The 23,950-nt window shown below is 39.7% G+C and overlaps 1 protein-coding gene across 1 annotated transcript in view; it reads right to left on the reverse strand.

Moving 5' to 3' along the window:
* Nucleotides 1-12,457: 12,457 nt before the first annotated feature.
* FAT2 (FAT atypical cadherin 2) overlaps nucleotides 12,458-23,950 on the reverse strand; it is a 1,015,713-nt gene continuing 1,004,220 nt past the window's right edge. Inside the window, exon 25 of the mRNA XM_044069413.1 lies at nucleotides 12,458-15,646. Within this exon, the coding sequence (XP_043925348.1) occupies nucleotides 15,141-15,646 (506 nt within the window). The 3' untranslated portion in view covers nucleotides 12,458-15,140. The remainder of the gene's footprint in view (nucleotides 15,647-23,950) is intronic.

Genomic DNA, 23,950 nt, shown 5'->3' on the forward strand with positions numbered 1-23,950 from the left:
TGAGAGTCTGCAAGTCTGAGTGCAGCATCCACCCCCCCCCCCCGAATTGAGAGGTTTGAGATCAGGTGGAGCTGCCTGGGAGGCTCTAAGGTCAGGCTGTGCAGTAAAGGGCACCAATGTGGTCTGGGCCAATCTGGAGCAATGAAGACGGCCTTTGGTCTCTCCTCCCTTATTATAATCAGTACCTTGGGGGTAAGAGGCAGAGCAGGGAATGCGCACATAAAGAAGGTGTTCCAGGGGAAGGTCAAGGCATCCACCTTCCATGCTAGGTGGTGATACTCCCTGGTACAGACTTTTTTCAGCTGAAGGTTGGGATGCGAAGCAAAGAGATCCACCACCGGAGTGCCCCATGCCTGAGTGATTTGTAAAAAGATTTCTCTGTGGAGCTGCCATTCGTGGGGGTCCAGTAAACTTCTGCTGAAGTGGTCTGCCAGGGTGTTGTTGATCCTTGGTAGGTATTGTGCTATCAGGTGCAGTCCCATGGAAGAGGCTGCCAGCCAGAGGTTCATGGTTAGCCTGCGCAGAGGGTAAGATAGGGTCCCTCCCTGTTTGCTGATGTACCACATTACATTACTGTGGTGTTGTCTGTTTTGATAAGGAGAACTCCTGGCTTGAGATGGGGTTTGAAGGATGTCAGAGCCTTTTGTACTGCCATCATTTCCTTCTGGCTGATGTGTGAGGGAAGGTGCTGGGCATCCCAAAGACCTTGGGTGCACCTGCCCTGTAGGTGAGCACCCCAAGCTATGTCTGAGGTGTTGGTGGTAATGGTCTGCATGGTTGTGCGGAGAGTGAAGGGAAGACCCTTGTTCTGGGAGCAGGCCCCTGCCCACCAGAGAAACTTGGCCCTTATGCAAGGGATCAGAGATAAAGAGGTCTCTAGAGGCTGAGAATGCTGACACCCAAGGTTCTTTTGGGTACCACTGAATTTTTCTCATGTGAAGCCTGGCTATAGGAATTAGAAATATGCAAGATACCGTGTACTCCAAGGCTTGCAGTAACTTCCTTGCAGTGAGGTGACTTCTGGAAGCCAGCTGGGTAAAATAGAGAGGCAGAGAGCTATATTTTTCGAGGCTAGGAAGGCCATTTGGGATGCTGTATCCAGCAGAGCACCCAAGAAAATGATCTTCCTGGAGGGTGTTTGCCTTGAATTCCTCTCATTGATGGTGTACCCTAAGGAGGTTAGGAGGGTTTTGACAAAGAGAAGGTCTTTGAGGAGCTTTTCTTTGCAATTTGCCTGAATGAGGCCGTCATCAAGATAAGGGTAAATTTCTATATTTTTCTGTCTGCAAAAGGCCATGACCAGGGCTAAGCATTTGTTGAATACCCTGGGAGCAGTAGATAAGCCAAAGGGTAGCGCTGAGAACTGAAAGTGTTGTAAGCCTGCTCTGAAGTGAAGGAATTTCCTGCAGGATTCCCTTATGGGGATATGGAGGTAAGCATCTTTTAGATCTAGGGTAACTAACCATGCATTTTATTTTGTCAGCATAGGTAGCAGCTACTGCAAAGGTAGCATTTTGAAATTGGGGACCACTAGGAAGGTGTTCAGAATGGATAGATCCAGGATGGGGTGCCAAGTTCCCTCTTTTCTGGGAATAAGGAATAGTCTGCCCCTTGGGATATGAGAGTTTGGAGTTTTTTTAATGCCTCTGCCCACTGAATTGGAGGTACGTCTGGGTACCCTCTTGGAATTGGGAGTTTGTTGAAGGAGAATTTGTATCCCTGAGAAATGATCTTTAAGACCCATCGGTCCTTTGTTACAGAAAGCCAATTCTCTTTGTAGAGGGAGAGCTTTCCTCCTAGTTTTTGGTGAGTGAAAAGAGGGAAGAGGGGAAGAGGGAGTCATTGACAGTTTTTGCCATAGATGGATGGCTTAGAACTACTTGCCTTTGGAGAGGAAGTGGTCCACTGTTTAGTTCTCTGCTGTCCCTGGGATAGGAATCTGGGTGGTCTGTCCCTGCGGTGCTTTCCTTGCCCCTGTCTGCTAGGTGTAGGAAAGGACCAGTGTTTTGAGGGAAAATTCCTGCTGAACCAAGGAGATTTTACCTGAAGGAAGTATTTTACTGTTTGCATAGCTTTTGCTTTGTCTTCCATCTTTTTAAGCACCTCTTCTGCTTTTACTCCAAACAAGTGGTCCTTATTGAAGGGTGCATCAAGTAATTTAGATTTGACTTGATCAGGGAGAGGTTGTTCCTTCAACCATGCATTTCTTCTAATGACAGATTATGATACTGCTGCCCTGCTTGAGACTTCTAGAGCATCATTTCCGCAGTGCAAAGAGTGTTCAGCCACTTGACAAGTAGAGTGTAGTAAATCTGCTAACTCTTTAGAATTGGCACAGTCAGGAAAGGTTGAAATCTTTTATTTTAATAGTTCTGAAGTGTGTTGTTGATATTTTAACATATGGAACTGGCTGTTAAGTGCTCTGATAGCTAAGGTTGCAGAGGTGTACACTTTTTTACCCCATTTATCCAGAGCTCTGGAATCCTTGTCAGAAGGAGTAGGATTCTTTGCAGATGACCTCAGGGCCTGCAGCAGAATTTCTGTACAGGTATTTGTGAGAATCCTGTACCCTGTAATACCTGTCAGGTTTTCTGGGAGCAGGTGGGAGGGCATCAGGATTTAAGCTGGATTCGTGGAAGACATCATCACCCACCTCTAAGACAAGGGGGATGGCCAAGGATTTGTGCTGGGGCAGGTGTAGAAACTCAGACTGAGAGAAGTCTTGTGGTTCCCAGTGGAAATGTTCCCTGAGGGTGTGAAGGGTTTCCCCAAAAGAAAGGTCTTCTGGTGGGGAGGCAGAAGGGATCAATTCCTCAGCATCTAAATCATCATAAGCAGCAAGAGGTTGTTGTTCCTCTTCCAAATCTGAATAATCAGACTCGTCAGAATGCTGTTCTGTCAGTATTTCAGGGGAAGAGTTCCTTCTCCTTTTAGAAGGTGCGGCCTGACTACCCCTGATAAAGGTGATACGTTCCTCTGCCATTTTAAGCATTTGAGCTTGGAGTGGTGGATCAGGAGTAAAATGGTGGCTAGAGGTATTTTTCCTAGGAGTGGCATTGCCTCTTGGCCTAAGAGTATCCATCGGTCTGAGCAAAATGGTAGTCTGAGGAGAAGACTAGTCATTTTTTGTCTAGATTCGGTTGTGTAAAAAACCTCCTTGGAAGCCGGTGCCTGTGTCGCGGCTCCAGACCCAACCAAGGCAGAGACAACCAAAGGCTTGGAAGACAAAGATTTCTGCTGTATACCAGACTCCAAAAGGGTCTTAGTAGAGGCCTGCAAAAGTATTGAATCAGACATCAGGGGCTGTGAAGGCCCCTCACTGAATTCTGGAGAACTGATGACCTGCTTAGCGGTAGAGTCGTCAGAAAGCTTAGCCTTGTGTGGTCTGTCTCTATCTTTATCCTTATGTTTTTTCAGAAAGTCTATGGTTTGTTGGCTGACTGATGGCATTTTGGAATTCGAAGACAGAAAACAAAAATACCTGGCTACAAAAAGACTATGATGAATGGTTCTCACGTTAAAGAGGGCACAGATCCGGCAACGGGGGACATCGTGGTCTGGGCCTAAACAAGTGACGCAGTATGAATGGAAGTCTCGGTGTGGTATTTGCTTTCCACAGGCGAGACAGTTGTTAACTTTTTCAGACATCGGTTAGTGCAAGAAAAAAGGATCCCCAATGGGGTACTTAGCTTTAGACATTTTCAGCTGCAATTCAACCTCTGGTAGCAACCGACTGGCACACTTGCAAACTGCTTCTGCTATGGGCTCCACGGCAAGAAAGACTGATGTAATGGTGTCGGCTGCCTTCCTTTATAGCATTGACAAGCTGAAGTCAGCCAGCAAGCAACAGCAGCCAACTCAGAAAAACATTGACTCCGGTATTTGGGCCGACCGAGGGGGTACCACAGTATGGATAACCCACAGGTGATGACTGCAACAGTGAAACACGAAGAACATCTTCAGGTTTCTATTTATATAACTTCTCTGTCAGCCAAAAGGTTGGCAGTGGCCTCTGGTTCAGTGTAGGTGGTGCCATTTACAATAAGTTCTGCACATTGTTGTGTATTTCCCCTGAGGTTACTGACATAACTGTAGAGAGCTTTGTGGTTGTCCTTTGCCTGAGAAGCTATTTTTTTCCTTCAAATTTAGTCTTTGAAGTATGAATTAACCATCATAGCTGCCTGTTTAGATTGGTCAGTGGGCTTTTAGTTTGAATGGTTTTGTTCCTCCTAAACTTGGCCAAGGTTTTTATCTTTTGTTGTAAAACAGATTGACATTGTGATTCCACCAGGATGGCTTGTCTTTTGAGTTTGTCTTATTTTTAATACAAGGGCGTACAGCTTGTTCTACAAAGCTATCAATATGATTGTATAGAGATTTTGTAAATAGCTCAACATATGCTATGGTATTTATTGGGTTTGCAGGTGCTTGAAATTTAGTCAAGGTGTTGCTTAGTAGAGAGAGAAGTTAATCGTGGACTAGTTTCTAAAGGTTTTTGGTTTTGCAGGATCCCCAGATTTCATTTTTATTTCAAGAAATACTGTCTTATGGTCAGATATAATTAGCGAAGACATTACATTGGGTGAGAAACATCAGCCCCACCATATTCTTGAGTACATTGTCAAGGTTGTTTGTACCCCTGGCAGGAGAATGGACTAACTGTTCCAGGATGTTGGTATTAACAAAGAGTAGGATTTGCTGGGCTTGTGCATTAGAAGTGGTGAAGGATTCCCATTCTATAGAGTAGTTGAGATCCCCCATGAATATCATATTGGGTTGAATGGTGAGGGACTCTAGTATATTGAGAAAGGTTGAATGGGTTTCCTGGAACATGGAGGGGGATCTAAAGACATCAAGATTATAGTACACGACCCTGTTTATGATGAGTTGTACGTGTATGAGTTCCAGTGGGTCATTCACTTTAACTAGTCTGGATGTGAGGTTGTTTTTAATATAGACTGAGACTCCTTCACCTTTAGTTCCCTCCTGTGCAGTAGCTGGTTTAAAGGTGTGAAGGGCATTATACTCTTGCATTGCTGGGGTACTCTCTGCAACTTTAAACCATGTCTTTGCCACTGCACATATGTCTATACTCTCCAGGTAGAAGAAGACTTGCAGAGAATGCAGTTTCTTGTTAAGACTTCTAGCATTGAGCAGTAGCACCTTCAGGTATTCCTTCATAGATTCAGTTAAGACTGGAGGGTTATTAGTTTGGCCTTGCCTAAAAAAGGCACTGTGGGGATTTAAAAGGTATTTGCCAATATCTAAAAACCTAGAGTAGATAAGTGCAGACCATTGCTGGCAAAGCAGTAGGAATCAGTATATAAGAGGATCAGCTCAGGTTGGACAGTTTGGAGACAAAGCAAGAGAGGCGAGATTGCGTTGGTTTGGACATGTGCTGAGGAGGGATGCTGGGTGTATTGGGAAATGGATGCTAAGGATGGAGCTGCCAGGTAAGAGGAAAAGAGGAAGGCCTAAGATAAGGTTTATGGATGTGGTGAGAGAGGACATGCAGGCGGTTGGTGTGAAAGAGCATGATGCAGAGGACAGGAAGAAATGGAAACAGATGATCTGCTGTGGCGACCCCTAACGGGAACAGCCGAAAAAAGATGATGATCGCTGGCAAAGCAATGTGGTCTGTCAACCATGTTCTCCCAGGCCGTCAAATATTGTGCCCCTTAGGTTGACACCAGAAGCTAAGCTGATTGTTAAAATCAATTATTTTATATTGGTAACATGGCATCATCTTTGGAGAAGGTAGTATGCTGCTCAGTGCTAGGCTCATACCTATCTGAGACACATAATCACCAAGCTTGATCATGTCTTGCTTCACTTAGTCAAGGGAGGATATGTCTCAGGTCATTACCACCCATATGGACTACAACAGAGTCAAACTGGTACTTGTGCTTCAATGGCCTGAGTGCCCATGTAACTTGATGGGGTCATAGTCCTGGAAAAACAGCTAACTGTGACTCTATCCTTACTCATTCTGGTGTGGTGGATATTGGTGAACCTCACTGCAGAATCACAAATCACCAGGAAATTTGGCTGTGCACTGGTTTGCCTTAAGGGCTTAACAGTACAGGCACTGGATACAGTATTACTATATGTAGCTGTGGGTGATGTTTTAATGGAGTGCTTATGTGATGGCTGAGGACCCTTTTTTTGATTGTACTGTGCAGTAGGTCTCAGTGTTTTGGAAAGGTTGCCTGTAAGTGCATCAGCATAAGTAGTTTTGTGTGTAGGGTCTTTACCTTGTGCAGTAGGCATGGTGCAAGTGTCACTGACAACCTCTACAGGATTAGTTTTGGTTGCATGAGAGAGTTTTGCCTCCAGCATTAAATTGTATTTACACCTCTCACATACCTTAGATATTTTATAAAGAATAAGGGGGTTGTCAGTGTGCATGAGGCAATTGCTACAAGGCCTCAGAATACTCATCTCAACCAGACTGGCCAATGAGAGTGTCAAGAAGTGCATATCTTTAGCTACTGATCTACTAGGGAGGAGTGAGTGAATAGGTCAATAAGACAAGAAACCTGATGAGCAAACTTAGCTATGTGCAATCTAGATTGTCTGGTAGTTAAAACATTCTTTCTAGACAGTAAGGGTATTTTAAGGGAAACTTAACACTGTGAGAAATCAGGAGTAGGCTATCTTCTGCCACAAGATTGTAGATCACAGATCTTTCTAATGTAAAATAACTGTCTTGGGAGCCCAAATACTTAAACCAAAACAAAGACAGTTAGAATAACAGACACAATAAAGCCTTCACCAGAAATTCCCAGCTCAAAGGAATGGAGGCTACCCTTTTCTCCCACAAGAGTGCACATCACAAACCTTCTTAATGTAAAATAACTGGTTTGGTGTCCAAGTGCTTAAAACGGAACTAAAACCCTTTTAAAATAACAGATGCAATAAGCCTACAACCAGTAGTTCCCAACTCAGAAGGGTGCAAGCTACCTGTCCTGCCACACGAGTGTACACCACAAACCTTTATGTAAGATAACCAGTTTGGAACCCAAGTGCTTAAATCAGAACTAAGAGGCTTAGAATAACAGTTACAGTGTAGTCAGGCTAATAACAAGCAGTAATAAATGTGGCAGGATAAGTGCAGCTGAACACTTTAAGAATGTGCAACAAAAAACTAAAATAAAGTAGGAAGAAGCACAAATACAGTAAAAGCAAATGGATTAATATTTAAAGCCATTATCTTATTAGCAATCCCACTTACAGATTTTATTTTTCATTTCATTTACTGGGTAAGTGGGCTGGTCTGCCGAACCTTTTTAGCCCTGAATCAGGTACAGAAAAAAAAAGAAAGAACACAGGTAATTGTGTAAGTAGAGTCAATACACAACCAACTTCTGTGGAAATATTCAAGCATTAAGTGTAACGGATGTTAGTACTTATAGGTTTGCATATTATACTCAGTCAATATGCTACCTACAAGAAAAATAATGTAAAATGTACAGATGTACAAGACATTTGCTATGATAAAATATATAAGCATGCTAAATACTTCATAAACATCCATGCAATAAAGACACACAAACATATTATATGCTAGGAGAGTTAGCTTAACATCTTAGTTCAAAACTCTTATCTTTTAGACTATGATGAAAGCAAGCACATTTGGCTTCCTTAAAAAGTCTTTCTTTTAATGACTTTTTAAAATTTTCTAATGTGAGGTTGCTCTTTACCTCATTTGGTAGGGAGTTCCAAATTATATGGTATGTGTGACCATTGTCCACTGACTGCAGGATCTTTTCAAGGATGCATACAAGACTTAGCAGACATGACCTACCTTTACTGAATCCAAATTGTTGTGGGTCAACCTTAATCAAACTTCTAATGTCCTGGTTTATGAGGTCAGTGATAATGAACTCCATGGCTTTACAGACAAGACTAGTAAGCTTAAGAGGTCGGTAGTTACTCATGTCAGTAGTCCTGTAGGGTCTATATCACTTCGACGAAATGGCAGAAGTTCAAACACCATATGTTCGAACTTTTAACCTCGAAGTGCAAAACCATCAAAGGTTTAGAACAGTGATTTTTTTTCCCAGGGAAAAAAATCGCTGTTTCAAGAAACACACACACAACACAAGCACAACAAAAAAACAGCAATCCACACACATACACTTAAAATCCTACATTTAACCCTACACTAAACTGTACATACACTACTATCTAGCCACTTACCTTAACCCAAACCCTAACCCTAAGGTCCGTCACTATCGCACACTCACCTGACCCATGCCCTAACCCTAACTCACCTATCCCGCCATAACCCTATTGTCTGTCACTATCGCACACCCACCTCACCCGCGCCCTAACCCGTGCCCTAACCCTAACGTCTGCACAATTGCACACTTACCTGAACCCGACCTGTAACTTTCCACCACAGTGCTGAAAATAGCGAAGCCACAGACCGGCCCACCGAATTCTTTCCCTGGGAAAGAATTTGGTGTTCCGCGACTTCGCGATAATCAGTTTTCGAACTTCACAGTTCGAACTTATGGTGTTCGAACTGCTGAAGTTCGACGAACTGATAGGAACCCATCCTGTAGCCTTAGACTTTTGCTTTCAAGACAGAGAGGGCCTATGAAGACTAAGCACTATTATGAGATGTAACTAAGGTACTGTTTGCTTTATTTGAATCAGTAAAGCCAAATGTGCTAACAAATTGTTTCTTGGAGTACTGAATAAAACTTTGTTTATATAGTTCTGTCTCTGGTGTCTCTTTGGATGTATTTTTTCCTCCAAATGATCACTGAGTAGTTAATTGGGTTCTAACAGCTTAAAATGAACTGGTTGAAATCAACTTCTGGCCCAGACTGATGGCTACTTTGTTAGGCACAGTAGGATTGTTGCTTGTATGAGACTACCTTTACCAGGTCCCTCTGAAATATACCACCACTGCCACAAGACTGAAGTGGCACTAGTGTCATGTGAGCAGTGAATTATAAACAGTGGGTGGTCCCTCTGCAGGTTCTCAGCTATGTCTGCATTATAAAGAAGGGGGAATAAGCAAAAAGGCATCTCATATCTCTCAACTGTACAGATATTTGTATAATGTCCAGATTTTTGCCTCATATTTTTTGGTCCGTTTTTCATAAAAATTGTAGTTTTTTGCCAAGTTGGTGGCAAATCATTAAAGATTGAAGTTGGAAAATAATGACAGACATTTGAGTTTCAGACTTCTTACTCTTCAGAAAATTCATGCTAATGAAAAACCTGTTATTCTGTCAACTTTCTAAGTTTGTAAGAGCGATATTTAAAAATTGTCTCTATTTTGCGCCTTTGCCCACTTTTATTTATGTCTTTGACTCTAAGAGGTTGAGAGGTATGGGCATCATTAGTTTGTACATAGGCTACTATCTGTGACAAAGTATATAGAATGATACAAAAAAAATGTGTGTGTGTGTGTGTTTGTGCACGCAAACACAAAATATAAATAAAATAGAAATAATTGAAAATAATGGAAATACATGAGGCATTTTTTCAACCAAGGCAAGCTTTCTAACAAAATATCATTTATTGGTAGAGAAATGACTCCAGTTGATATACAAAGCTGATATTTTTATCTACTATTGAACAGTGACAAGTAACTCATCAATGTCAATTTAACACATTTGCTTTCTTATGGGGCATCATGAGGGAAACCTTTGTTTTCACTATATATATTACAAATAATCCATAAGCTGGCAAACCTCAGAGAAAGATCTAAATCACACATCCCAGATGCATGTCAATAAATGTTGTTACGGATTATTTGCAAGCCTTGCATCTTAAGACACTATAAAGAACACTACTAAAAATAACCCCAAAGCATGTCAGACATGTACTCTGCAGTGTAGTGGAAGTTGCATATTATGAGTATCACACCTTGAGCATTTTACTGTCTTAAAATAGCAAAAACCCCACCATGAAAAGCAAATCCGATAAAATGGACCGAGTCTTGAAAAACACATTTCCAAACTTTAAACCACAGTGAATTAAAAACAGATTCAAGGGCATTAAAGGAATAAGTCTTAGATTTTCTAATATACAACTCAGTGTAACAGACTATTGTAGAAAAGGGTTAAGCTGTGAGCATGTGTATTATTTTAGCTGTTGTCTGTAATGAGGAAAAAAGAACGCTTATTTGCATATTAATTGGGTTAAACAGTTTGTTATGACTGCACATGGAGTACAAAAGACACACAGAACACAGAAAGAAGGTAGGGAAACTTCCTCAAAACCACAACGCTACGTAACTTATGTTGTGCGAGTAGAGGCCCTTAGCTTCTTCTCTTCTATTCCAGTGTTTATAGTTGGTGCGGATGTGTAAGAACACAAGTATAAACATAGTCTGTTTTACTGCATGAAAAAATTCCATCTGTTGAACTGAAAAAATGCTTACCTGCAAAAATCATGTACCAACAGAAAAGAGAAAGTGTAGAGCCACCCAGCCCCGGCTAATTCTACTTTTGTGGCATCATGTCAAACTTTAGCAGAGTTTGACCTGTTCTACTACGCTTGTGAGTTGAGGCTTCTGGAATGCAGGAAGTAGTCTGGACCTGCCTGGAACAAATGTCTACAATTAAGGACAACACTTGTCATTTTGTCATGTGAAGGACTTGTGTAGTCATGTGTAATGCACCCAGGTCACCTGATAGAAGTAAATTTAAAACTGACAATTCCTATGCTATTGACACCATCAGCACTACAAGTATGCACTCTTTGGCCGTGCTTCAGTTGAGCAGTTAGATTTTACAACACAAATTTATTCTTATATAGCTCAAAGTACTATGTCTCATGTTATTCTAAGTACATACTAAAGTAGTTGTGTTATATGGTATTGTCCCCTGGAAAATGGCATTTTCCTCATTAACAAAAACAACTGGATTTCATAAAAATGTAAGAAGAGTTACCTTAGTAAAAGAAACCTTATTGCAACGGTGCTGTCAGTGAAATTATCACGGTGAATGTTCTGTACATTTATAGCAAAGTTCAGATGTGCTAAGCATATAACAACTGCTATCATCTAAGAATTGCCTCTATTACCTTTCTTTCCATCTCTGTTAAATTAACATACAATTCCTTGGATTTTGCTTACATCTACATTTATGCAATGGTACGTTGTATAGGTTATCCTCTGTTCATTGCCTTCTACTTTGCCATTGATTTGCAGAACATGTCACTCAGTGGTTATGCTATTACTTTGGCTAAGTTCTTTGGAACTTATAAAACAGTCCCATTCGGTCCCTGTGCCTTAACCTTTCCTTACACATTGACTACTTGCTTTCTGTCATGATGTCATTTGCTTTCTATGTTAACATTCATCTACTGCACTCCTTACTAAACCTCAATAACTTCCCAAGGGTCACAGTAACATTTTTGCTTTATTGCCTGTACGACTTTCATTCCATCCTTAATTACATTTCTTTTCGGGAATGCATTTAAAAGGTCTTTATTCCCTCTCGTGACTCCTTCTGCTAGTCTTACTTCATCTCGTGCCTTTGCTGAGCTTGTCTTTTTGTTGTCTTTCTGTGACACATTTTATATTTTTCCTTCCCTTTTCTTCTCTGCCCACACTATCCTTCATGTTTAAAACTTACTGTTAGTTTTATGCTTCTGTGCAAGCACATTTTTACCTTCTTTCCTTTTTTCTGAGTGCTTTTCTCATACCCTTATGTACTCCATATGTAAACCATTTTCATAGATTATTCACAGTCAACTTGTTTCGAGTCACCTAACTCATTTACTACAGTTTTCTCCAGTATCTTAAATAATTTTGTCCTGTTCCATTAATATATGAAAACATGAAAGTTTAATAATGCAACATGCAAGGAGATGTACTGAGACATAATGACTTAGACCATACCTGCACAGGAATAATACAAAAAAGCCGCAAGTCAGAATCCGGTTTTCAGATTAACAGTTTGTACTACATTAGTGGCAATGCAATAGGCAAAATGGTACCATAACATGGTAGGCATGAGTAACAAAGCATTCTGTCCTGATACTAGGCATTTCTAATCTATGAAACATGGTGCTGGGCAGTAAAGTGCCTTGCATCATTAATTCACATTTCATGGAATGACATATGACATCAGTGTACTACTAAGTAACGGATCACCAAAATATATCACTGCATATTTGTATTACCTTAAGGTCTGTATTACACTGTAAGGAAGCATTTGCTGTTAGCAAATGATTGTTTCATATGTGTCATTGTATTACAGACGTGAGGCAGAACAGCTGGCTAATTTTTTTTTAAGAAATCTAAACAAAATAAATAACAATGATGTTCATTGTATGAATGTAGCTAACCTATTTGTAGTGCATGTTCCTTTTTTGGATATGTGTGTGTTATGGTTAATGACCCCCCCCCCACCAGTGCCCATTGTGTATTTGTGTGTGTGATATGGTCACAACCCCCAGTTCCTCTAAAAAAGGCAACAGTAGGCTCTTAAAATAAAAAAAAAAGTATTTTATTGCATTTAAAATTAAAAAAAAGATAAAACTCTCACAGAGAAACACTATTTAAACATGGGAAGCCCATATTAAATATATCTGACAACACATCTTCAGCATAAGAATATGTTGATACCGAGGACAGTAATGAAAAAAGTAAACAATACAACGCACTTGATTATACCTATCATAAAACGTGGAACGTGGAAACATACGTAAACTCTCTGAAATTTTAATTAGACTTGAACTGTGTCAGGAGAAAATCCTGTTATTTTTGAACATGTCTGAAGCACATTACAAGTACAAAAAGTCTGAAAGCACACATCCAAATGAAACACATATGTTGTAGTGGGCAATAAAACTGAAAGCGTGCATTATTTTTTTTTTTCTTTTCTAGTTTACTTATAGTTTTCTTACCATCTATATTGCAGTATTTATCTTCTACAAAAGCTGATATAGGTCCATTACATTCTGACATCTTATGATGTTTTTTTACCATCTGTTTTTTTTTTTCAAGTTTATTAGACTATTTTTTTACAAAAATACTGCTATGATCCTTTTCCTACCCATCTGCAAGTTATATATGAAATACTTTATACATAAAACAGTGCTAGGAAAAACGAAAATGCTTCTCATTCTGTTTTACTCAAGCTTCTGGCATGCTTATACCTGATTGGAGAACTGTTAGAGAAGGGAATGCCAATTTTATTAAAACATTTCCACTTTTTCTGAAAGCCATGTAATAGGGTCAAAATTTAAATCATAAAAAAGTAATAAAGTTGGCAGAATCCTCATTAATATGACTTTGGATGAAATAAAAGGTAACATGAACGTTTGTACAACAGTCCCACTGCCTCCTTCACCCCCCCACCCACCTATCCACATATACATATACATTAGTGCAACTGATCTCATAGTAATTACAACAAAACATGTAACATTTGCCTTGTTGTTACCACGTACAAGAATATGGTCACGGTCATCCCACCTTATTATGAAGCGTCCACTGTTGGTATAAAATCACAAAGTTATAGAAAACTAAACACTTAAAAATCTTCACTAGTAACAAAAAACATGGTAATAAATGCACAAGTGTTCAGAAGCTAGCATTATGCATATAGTACTGGTTTCGGGTTCTCCTCTAAACTTTTTTGGGAATCATTTGGACTTATACTGTGGTATACCTACAAATATAAAAAGGCGAATGTTCATTCTACCCATTCATTATTTTCAATAGCTAGCAGAAAAAAAGGGAGCTGAACTGCATCGCATCACTGTATACATTTTTGGGTTTGAAGCAGAGAAAAAAATGACACTTTTGTGATTGTGACGTTCTATGCTTATTAATTCCTTACCCATGAAACAATGTAAGAGCAGATATATCTTTTATGGCTACATATGTTGTGGCACTGGACATTGGTACCAATGTTAAAACAGTTTTCATCAGCCCCATCCCACCCACATTCTTGCATGTAAATACACACCACTCATATATAAAATTGCACAATATACATGACTAGGTCTTTGCATGTCGGCCATTCTTTGCACGCACACAAACACTGAAGAAGTAAAAAGAAAGAATGCAAGAATTGCCCACTTAAGAATATTTCTTTTAAAACTGAAAGTTAATCAATCAGTAAAGAATAATTCTTTTAAAACTGAAAGTTAATCAATCAGTCATTTGTTTGCTGCAGATAACATCTAATCTGCAGCAGGAAGTCAAGTGCATTGCAATTAATTCCTGTTTATGACTCCCCTTCAAGCTGCTCTGGTAATTACGTAGGTATTAAATTAGCAGAAATAGAGAAAATGCATATGTAGCTTAAGGACGGCAACTGACTGTCTGATGTGGATCCACATAATATCATTTAAGCTTACTGCCAGTATTTCAGTATTCAGTAAATCAGTGCAAGCCAGTTGCAGTCAGCAGACATTGCTTAAATGGGTTGTAACTATGTTGTACCAAAGACCATAGCTAAATGTTTTATCCTTTTCTGTGCTTGACTCTCTGATTGCCACATCTCTACCGCCTTCTTCTTCCTTTTAAATTCAAACTTCATCAGTATCAAACCTGCAGACTGCATTGGATCCACTCACTGTAAAGAAAACGGCATGACTTTATAAACAGGTGAAAATGCATATACAAAAAGTTCATCTTTTTAATAGAAGCATTGTTTTTTTTAGTTTTCTACATGTTTTTCTTTTTATCAGAAATCTTTGCAGGGACAGATCTGCATCACTACCCCACTTAGGTGTACAACACCAGGAACATATACTAGGAACGAACAGCTGTCCAGCAGCAGAGAAAGAAGACAAATGATTATTACACCACATGACATAGGCAATTCCATGTAAATGAAGCTGTACCAATAATTAAGGAATAATGTTCTGCATAACATTTCAGTTCGTATTCCACTCCATCTAATTTGAAGTTTGCTCCAGTGGTTTCAGGTGAAAGTACATGCCATAAATCAGAGCTACTCCAATGCCTTTAAAGTTGATACACAAAGACATTTACTTTTAGTCTGATACTTGTTAGATGTCAGTTAGATTTCAGCATTCATTTGACAGACTAAGACCAAGCATGGTACTTGCTCATGCTACTGAAACCATGTCCACTGTGGTCTAGAAAGTAAAGTTCCCTGACAACTTATAAACTGAAACAAAGTCACTGCGAATTAGAACATGACCTCCTCACAGCTCCCATAGTCACTCTCCACCATATCTGATCCATCATAGGTGCATTGGGAATTTATACGTGTTACTACTCTTGGGGAGGTCCCATGCTCTGCATAAGAAGGATGAGCCATACTGAGCCGGACATTAACCTTTTTTTGACCAGCCTCTACAAGATAACCTGTCCCACCACCTTCTAGTCGTTCATCTGGGTAGTAGCTGATTGCTGTATACTCCTTCTGGCAATGTGAAGACTGAAAGTTGGGTCCATTGGGGACCAGGAAGTCCTCAAGATTCTGGTTGCTATAGCAAGGAGGAATAGGAGCCCGTTTGCTTGAGTTGTGGAGAGGGAAGGGAAAACCACCAAAAGGCCCAGGTTCTCTGTCCCTAGGGGGTGAAATCTGACATGAAAGAGGACGCACCTCTTCTGTGGTATCAAAGACCTGGAATTCCTGAACATGAGATGTGTTTTGTTGAGGTGGCCAGTATACAGGATCTTCTGGATACACTGTAAAGGAAACAAAAAATAATCAGAATAGAATAGAATATGTAACATCATAATAAATCCCTAGTACATACTAGAAAAAGAAATCTCTACATATACATATGCATGTTGTATGTGTATGTATGTGAGTGTGCGTGCAACAGTTAACATTTAAACACAGCCACATAATACTTATATCCCTAATGTTGGCACAGTGGCACAGTAGATAGCATTATCACCTCACAGCAACTGTTTCCTTGGTTCGATTCTCTGCTGAAGTGCCTTCTGTGCAGAGTCTGCATGTCTTCCCTGTGTTTGCATGGGTTCCCTCCAGTCACTCCGGTTTCCTCCCACATTCCAAAGACATGCAGTAGGTGGATTGGACACTCTGAATTGGCCCTAGTTGTGAGTGTGCATGCGAATGTGTGGTGTTTAAGAACCAACATGGGAAAGCTATCCACCCATCAGTGTGCACCTTGGCTCCAGATAATCATCACTGTTGAAGTGACACCCCCACCCCATGTGCAAAAATGGGAAAAAGGGCTTGTGGATGGATGGATGACTTCTGACTTTGATGTTCAACAAATAAAAAACATTTGAGGAGATCAATGTTGTAAAACATACTTTTTTCGTTCTGCCTAAATACAGTTTAACAGTTTTTCTAGGTGGAGAATTTAAAAGATAAGTGCAAATATGACCATCAAAAAATAAATGTTTTTCATTTCAATAGAATTTAGAAGAGATTAGTCATTGGCTTCAGTTATTGTTTGACCTTTGGATTCTGATACTGGATCCTCTTTTCATAGCAGTAGCTGGAAATGATTATTGTTTAACCTTCCTACTCTTGTGTCTTATGACTTATAAATTGTACCACATTTTCACCAACCCAGTTAAGAAAGATCTTTTTAACTACAGTGCTCCACAAAAGCATTTCAGGTGAGTCAAAAAATCTCTACATTGGTTAAGTGTAAATTCATATAATAAACACCACAAGCTCCCATATTTGTAAATGGTTTTGTACCAAACTGCACTAAATCTGATACTATACTGCAATAACGCTGAGAAAATGACTCATGGTTTAAGAGTGCTGCTTGTACAAACTGTTTGTATACAAGGCTAAACCTGTTTAGCTCATCAGGGTTGGAGGTACCATCAGCAAGAATAGCCAAAAGACTTAGGGTAGAAAAATAGCAGCCTACATCCTAGTGATGAAGACAGCAACTAGGGCAAGCTGCACCTTACAGACTTGGCTGAGCATTTGAGGACTTCCTTGTGCATGTTAAATGATTCTGATCAACTAATCAAACGTGAATAAATACATTTTGCCAAAACAATATTGCCTAGTAATGTTTGAAAATAGGCATCTGCACTATTTGATTAGCAAATGCAATATAAATCAACAAACCTAGTAAGTCAGTAAAAGTGACAGTCCATAATGGTAACAATCCAAATCATGACTTTTAAAACATTTGAAGAGGTACGTAGTAAAGCGATCCAACATTATTCACTTCTCTCTGACGTACTTTAACATCTTTCTTAGTTGGAGAAATTAAAACATGGACAGCTCACAAATTAGATTATGGTGATCTTGAATTACTCACTTACAGGACTATTTAATATGCAAATAAATATATATATATATATATATATATATATATATATATATATATATATATATATATATATATATATAGAAAGGTTGTAATCTTTGCAAAGATTAAAGCTAGACCAACAATTAATGGACTGTAAAATGACTTGAGATTTTGGAAAAAAACATAACATAGAGTTTTACTCTGTCACCTACAGTACATCAGCATCTGTCAAACAGAATGAATATTAGCTCACAACAGAATCAAACTGAAGGTTTGCATAGCTGATAAAATTAAATGTAATGTAGGAAAAAGTCTAGCCTATTAAAAAATAGATATTACTATTTTTCCCCATTTAAGCAGCTTAGTATTCAGCCTGCATGGTGTTATTTACCATTCCATGTTTAGCAATATTTGTGTGGACCATCAAAATGAAAACTCTTTTGTGGGAACAGGCAGGAATGCTCTGTTATCCATTTGCACTTAGAGAGCTATATATATATGTTGACTGTTGACACACTAAAAGTAGGGAAGACACAAGTCCTACTGGAATTCCCTTTAAAATTTAAAAAAGTTATCACACTCTTCACTTATAATGTTGCTTGACACTTTTAATTCTGTACTCTTAACGAAATACACTCCTCCATCATTGCATAATTCTTGGATTTCAGTATTTAAAAATGAAAGAAAGACTTGTCTTTATGAAAACAGGAAGGATCCATCAAGTCTTGACAAAAAGACTTGCAGTGAATCATCATATTTCTACAATAAATATGCACAAAAACCTGCAACAAGAATCAAACCTTTTGTTCCTTCTTCAGTGAAAGTAGCTTTAATACTGACAGGCAGATAACATTTATTTCTAGAAATGACAAGTAAATCACAGTTCGAGTATTTACTCAGTTTAGCTAAAAAAAGCATTTGATACATTATGTTGGCGATACTAATATAATGCTTTACTAGGGATAGGCTTCCCACAGCATTTCATTGGTTATAGCACAATTCTGTGATTCTTGAGTCATTGGTTGACCTTTCTGTCAAAATATTATTGCAAACAAAAATTACGATCCATTGACAAAATGGTTAAAAACCTCCACCTACCACATAGAAGGCTTCGTCTCATTACAAATAATCACTTAATATAAAATCCTTCAGAGTTGCACAATCTTGGAGGAAGTTTTGTCAATTCAATGAAATTGTCCACCAGTGAATCAGAATTGCAGAACCAGTTAATTACTTTATTTCATTTCTACAGGCTAATTAAAAGGATTGCTTGTCTTCATTTAAGACACTGCACTCAACATCTTTGATCAAGAACCAGAAACAAAGCCAAAAATAGTGAAGGACAAAGGCCTGTAATCAGGGAAAATTTTAAGTACTACTGTAATCAACCTTGAAAGTTAATAGAATGACAGATTTTCTAAAGAATAAAAAGTATGAAATGCTAATGTCTGTCATTACTGACATACTTGAGGGATGGATCAAAAACGTAAACAACATTGGGGCATTTGCAAAATTAGGGACGAAGCCCTAGCTAAAGAGCCACTGATTGAACTTCACAGCTGACAGTACATTAAATTTTGAAAAGTATTCAGAAGATTTCATACTAATGTTGTCTAGCTATCCTTTATCATTCTCAAAGAAACAGGAAACATTGACTGCATTCCAGTATCCATAAATCTCATGCGTTACATACATTTTATGTTGGTAGATAGTTCAATGGGTAGCATTCATTCTAAATTAAATCTTAATCAAATGTACTTTCTGTATCTGGATGTCTATGTCTCTAAGAGCCTGGACAAGGTCAGATAAGTACATTTTGATGCAGATACCTGAAGTACTGACAAGCAAACACAAAATGGTCCCAACTAGTTATACATTTTGAGCAAATGAATACAATAATGAATGATACATGTGCAAAATGTCTTTCTCTTCTTTTATGACTTGAGTTTGGCAGAGCTCAACCATCTTAGCAACTGAAACTTTCCCAGGATACCTAACTCCTCCCCCTTTCCCACAATTCCGTACGTAGTAGGTCCCATCTCCAAATTTCTGTCATCCTGCAGAAGGCGGAGCAAAAGAAAAGAAGAAACCAAGGACAGAAACAAAAGTTCTCTGAAGCAACTTCCAAACCCATACTGAAAAAATACATTGGGAAGATGGATTGGATTGTACAGGAAAACATACCTGGTCCAACACATCTATCATTATGGTACATACATACATTTTATATATGATAGGAGTGACAATGCCTCTGAGGGTCTATTTTTTAATACTTTCACCTCCAAGGAACCCTGCTCAGTGGCTCCACTACATGTACTCATCTGGGTCATTCACTCTGTGGGAGTTGTAAATATTCAGTCCTGGATTATGCAAGAGCCCTGTGGGGAGGATGCGCTTGAGTATCCAATACCAACTTGCTTGCGTTGGAGAAATAGAGGCTGCAAACCCATAGCACTGGCTACACTTAGCAGTCACTGTGCATATTGACTGCCTGTAGAGACCATATTGACTTGCAAAACCTGTATGCACCATTTGAGTACCACTCAAACTTGCTGAGTGATTCATTGCAAAAATTGTCATGAAAGTATCTCCAGAAGGACTAGAACTGGAGATATCTGACTTATAAATGACTAAAAAAATGGGATTTCCATATCTTGGTCTCAAAGCATAGAGAGACAAAGTCTTGACAACAAATCAGAAGAGCTGTGTTTGATTAGTGGCACTGGCATTTGAGTTACCTTACAAGACAGGATCAGCTTGAGTGGTTAATACCAGCTCAGTCAAATTTGTGGAATGGGAGGCTGCAAGGCCTACAGCATTGGCTACATCTAACAGTCACTGGATGCATTTCCTTCCTGTAGTGATTGCACTAGCTTTCTCTATTTCAGACATGGATATCTCCTATTCCCCAGTTCAGAAGAGTGTGTGTGGGAGCACTTGCACCTACTCCCTTGACCAGGTGGCCATACAGACTAGAGAAAGGCTAATTCAAGTGACTGGCTAGCTGGTCCACTCTCTACCACTCAGCTCTCATCATCAGGGGGGGGATTGTGGTGATATATGGGCAAGTATGGTTTCCTAGGAAGGAATAAATGGGCCATAGGGCTCCCACCTGGTTTCAACCCTGGCAAAATGGATGAGCCAGATGGGTGCACATAGTAGAGCCATTGGTGAGGGTCGGTTATAGGTGGGGGATATATAAAAAGGATTTCCAGAAGAACTGAAATGGAGATATCTGACCTACAACTGCCTCATATGGAAAAAGGAGGCTAATTCTAATCCTCAACCAAAAGTATCAGGATCTAATTCACATCCAACTGACTGCCAGAGTGAAAGAAACATGTTTATAAGGGGGATAAATAGTATTTATTGATGAAGAATGGAAGTTATTAAGGCCAGAATGTGCATTCTGTGAATAAATGTGAAAAAAATCTTCAGCCTAAGAGCAGTAAGTTGCTGTGTCCAAGTAATACTAAACATAACATACAGCAAAGTAAAAAGCCAGAGATGGACGACCATTAAAGTAAAAGATATCCCTCAAGCTCACAGACAAAGGCCAAAAGGAATCATTGATAAATCTCCCAATGGCCTGACAGAGAGAGAAATTCAGCCTGGGCCTAATATAAAGAAAAGTACTAGGTCAGTGACTGGACTCTTCAGTAGCAAACAGGAAATGGAAATTAAGCAAGACTGAGACATATCAGGATAAAAGGAAACACTTAACAGGACAGCAATGGAGTCATTCTGACCCTGAAGGCAACATAAGGTGCAAAACCAGTGACAGAAAAATTCAGTGAAAATGAATGTGAAAAGCCAGCAGTGAATTATCTCAAACGCCATTGAGTAACATGATACAACAACCTGACAGAATCAGAGTCAGCCTGGGCAAGATCATCTCAATCCCAAAGAAAGAGAATAAAATGGGAGTAAAAAAAGAAGGGTGTAGAGTCCTCACGATACCCTAGACTTTGAGACATAAATGTATGCTCTAAAGTCAGAAGGTTCAACTGCTGCAAAGATAATACTCCCTGACCCTGCAACAATGCACAGAGTGATGAAGCATACAGGTTTCAAATGGAGCAATGTAGAACTCCCCATACAAATGGAGTATACTGTCAATTACAAAACTAAACTCGCATCCCTACCTAAGGATAATCACAAGGCATTCTTTAGCTATGTCAGAAATCTAAAAGGGAAGGCCCAGCTTTGTGTTGAACTGGTAGTGGACAGTAACACTCATACTGACTCTGAGCACATCACCAACTTGCTAGCAAACAGATTTGGCACAAACTTGAACACCTCCATCCCCACCAGACATAACTCAAAGCATACCTGTCACCAGTCCTCTACCTAGTATCTCCAAAGAACAGGTCATAACCACACTCTCCATGGCCAAAAAACACAGGCTGCATGAGATCGGATAGCATCCCAGGCTGCCTACTAAATGTTTTAAAGCAGGCTCTAGTGGAACCACTTGGTACTCTCTTCAATCACAGTCTTATTACTTGCTTTGTCCCAGCAGAGTGGAAAACAGCAACAGTAATGCCCTTGGATGAAAGGGGTCCATCAACCGTCCATGGCAACTACAGACCCATAAGCCTAACCAGCCTTATCTGCAAGGCCATGGAAAGAATCATGGACTTTTATCAAAAAAGAGTCAGGTGACCTTCAAACTCTTGACCTGACCCAATTTGGCTTCGTTAAGGATGTCTCATGCTTATTAAACCTGGTGGACATCTTTGAGAATGTCACTAAAACTTGGATGAAGGCAAAACAATACATACAGCCTATCTTGATTTACCCAAGGCTTTTGACACAATCCCCCATTGAGGCATCATTGAGAAACTCACCCAGCTGGGAATTAACCCATATGGCACTAGATGGTTAGCTAACTGGCTCACCGATAGAATGCATACAGTCAAAGTTGGGGATTCCACCTCTACCAGCAGACCAGTTATCAGTGGTATACCACAAAGATCTGTGCTGGGCCCCCTACTATTTGGAATCTATTTCTCAGAAATCCAGGTGAAAATAGATGGCTGTAGCTTACCAAGATCGCCAATGACTGCAAAGTAGGTGCAATCACTGAGTCCTCCAACAATGCTGACATATTACAAAAAGGGGTTACACAGAAAAATGATTGTTGCGAAAGCCACAGACTTAGCTAAACACAAAACAATGCATTACCATCCCTTTTAGCAAAGGGGAAGTCCCTGATAATTACAATATTAACAGTACCCCCTTAGCCCAAACCCTGTGGGAAAACAGGTTGATGGCAACCTTAACTTCAATCACCACATGTCCACAATGGTAAGGAAGGCATTCTATGTTGCACATCTCATAAGTAGGGGCATCGCATCCAGAGCTAAAGATGTTATAACTCCCCTGTACTCATCCCTCATCAGACCATTAATAAGAGTACAATGCTCCCTTTTGTATGTACCTCACCAGACACCTGCAGCAGCTAGAGAAACCTCAGAGGTTTCTTACCAAGAAATTTAGGGCCTTCAACACATGATCTACATGGACAGACTGAAGGTTCTGTCACTGTACTCTGCATCTTATAGGCTGCTGAAAGGCAACTTGTGGGAACTTGTGCCTGGCCTACACAGCAGTCTTGGACCCTTCCCTAATGGAAATGCTACACATCCACAAGTCAAGTGGGACAAGATTCACTCACTCTACGGATCTTAACCCAGCCTGCGACATTAACAGGACATGCTGGAGAGACAGATACGTCTCTCAGAGAATGCCACTCCTCTGTAACAAACTCCAAATTCATGTAAACTAGAGTTCCTTAATGACCCTATTTAAGCATAACTTAGACAACTGGATGGGATACCGTAAATTTATCCCAGGGTGTAATCTAGATCTGTCTTGGATAAGGGCAGTCGGTGCTGATCATAGACTCATGCTGCAAACATAGACCATACAACTTGGTCAGTCAGGGAGCAATGGTATAACATGGCTAGGCTTATAAAGGCCCTAGGGCCAATAGCCTAATAACCTCCTATGAACCTATGAACAAAGTCTTCTGATGGACCATAAAGCATAATAGTGAGACCCCTGATAGGGGAAGTATGGGAGAAAAGGAGAAGACCCAACCTGGTATAACCTAACTTACACTGTCAAAAAAAAAGAAAAAAGATGCTATGGATAGTGTCCAATGATCTGAAGCTATAACAACCCAAAGGGCTGCACTGCAGGAGGTAAACAAAGTTCACAACATTCCAAAAAAGGTAAAACATTGACAGGGATTAAATATATATTAAATATCATCAGATACTGTTTACAGATCGACTATGGAATAACAAGATAAGTTGGCTGGGGTAAAATTCAAAAGTTAGGTACCTTCAGTCTACAAGATGGTTACATTTGTTTTGCTTATTTTCTTTAAGTTGATTTTTCAGAAGATGTTCAGGCATCTAAGAATATAGCAAGGTCACTGGAGGTCTAACATTCCACAGCTACTAGGTGTGGTTGAGTTGAAAATATGTCAAGAAATTTTTAAGTGAAAATGGTAGCATATGGGAAGAATTTGAAAGCACAGGAGTAGAAGGGGAAAGAGAGTGAGCAAAACCAAAAGCAGACATAGAATGAAGCAGGGACAGAAGTCAAAAGAAGAACTATCACTACGAACAAAATATGATCAGGTTACAAAAACAGGTGTTTTACAAGAACAATACAAATACATACAAACCTAAATAATTCTTACTGCGACTTAGGGGAGGGGAGG

This window comes from Protopterus annectens, chromosome 4.part0 (assembly GCF_019279795.1).
Source record: "Protopterus annectens isolate FY-2018-M chromosome 4.part0, PAN1.0, whole genome shotgun sequence".
In the NCBI taxonomy this organism is placed as follows: Eukaryota; Metazoa; Chordata; order Ceratodontiformes; family Protopteridae; genus Protopterus; species Protopterus annectens.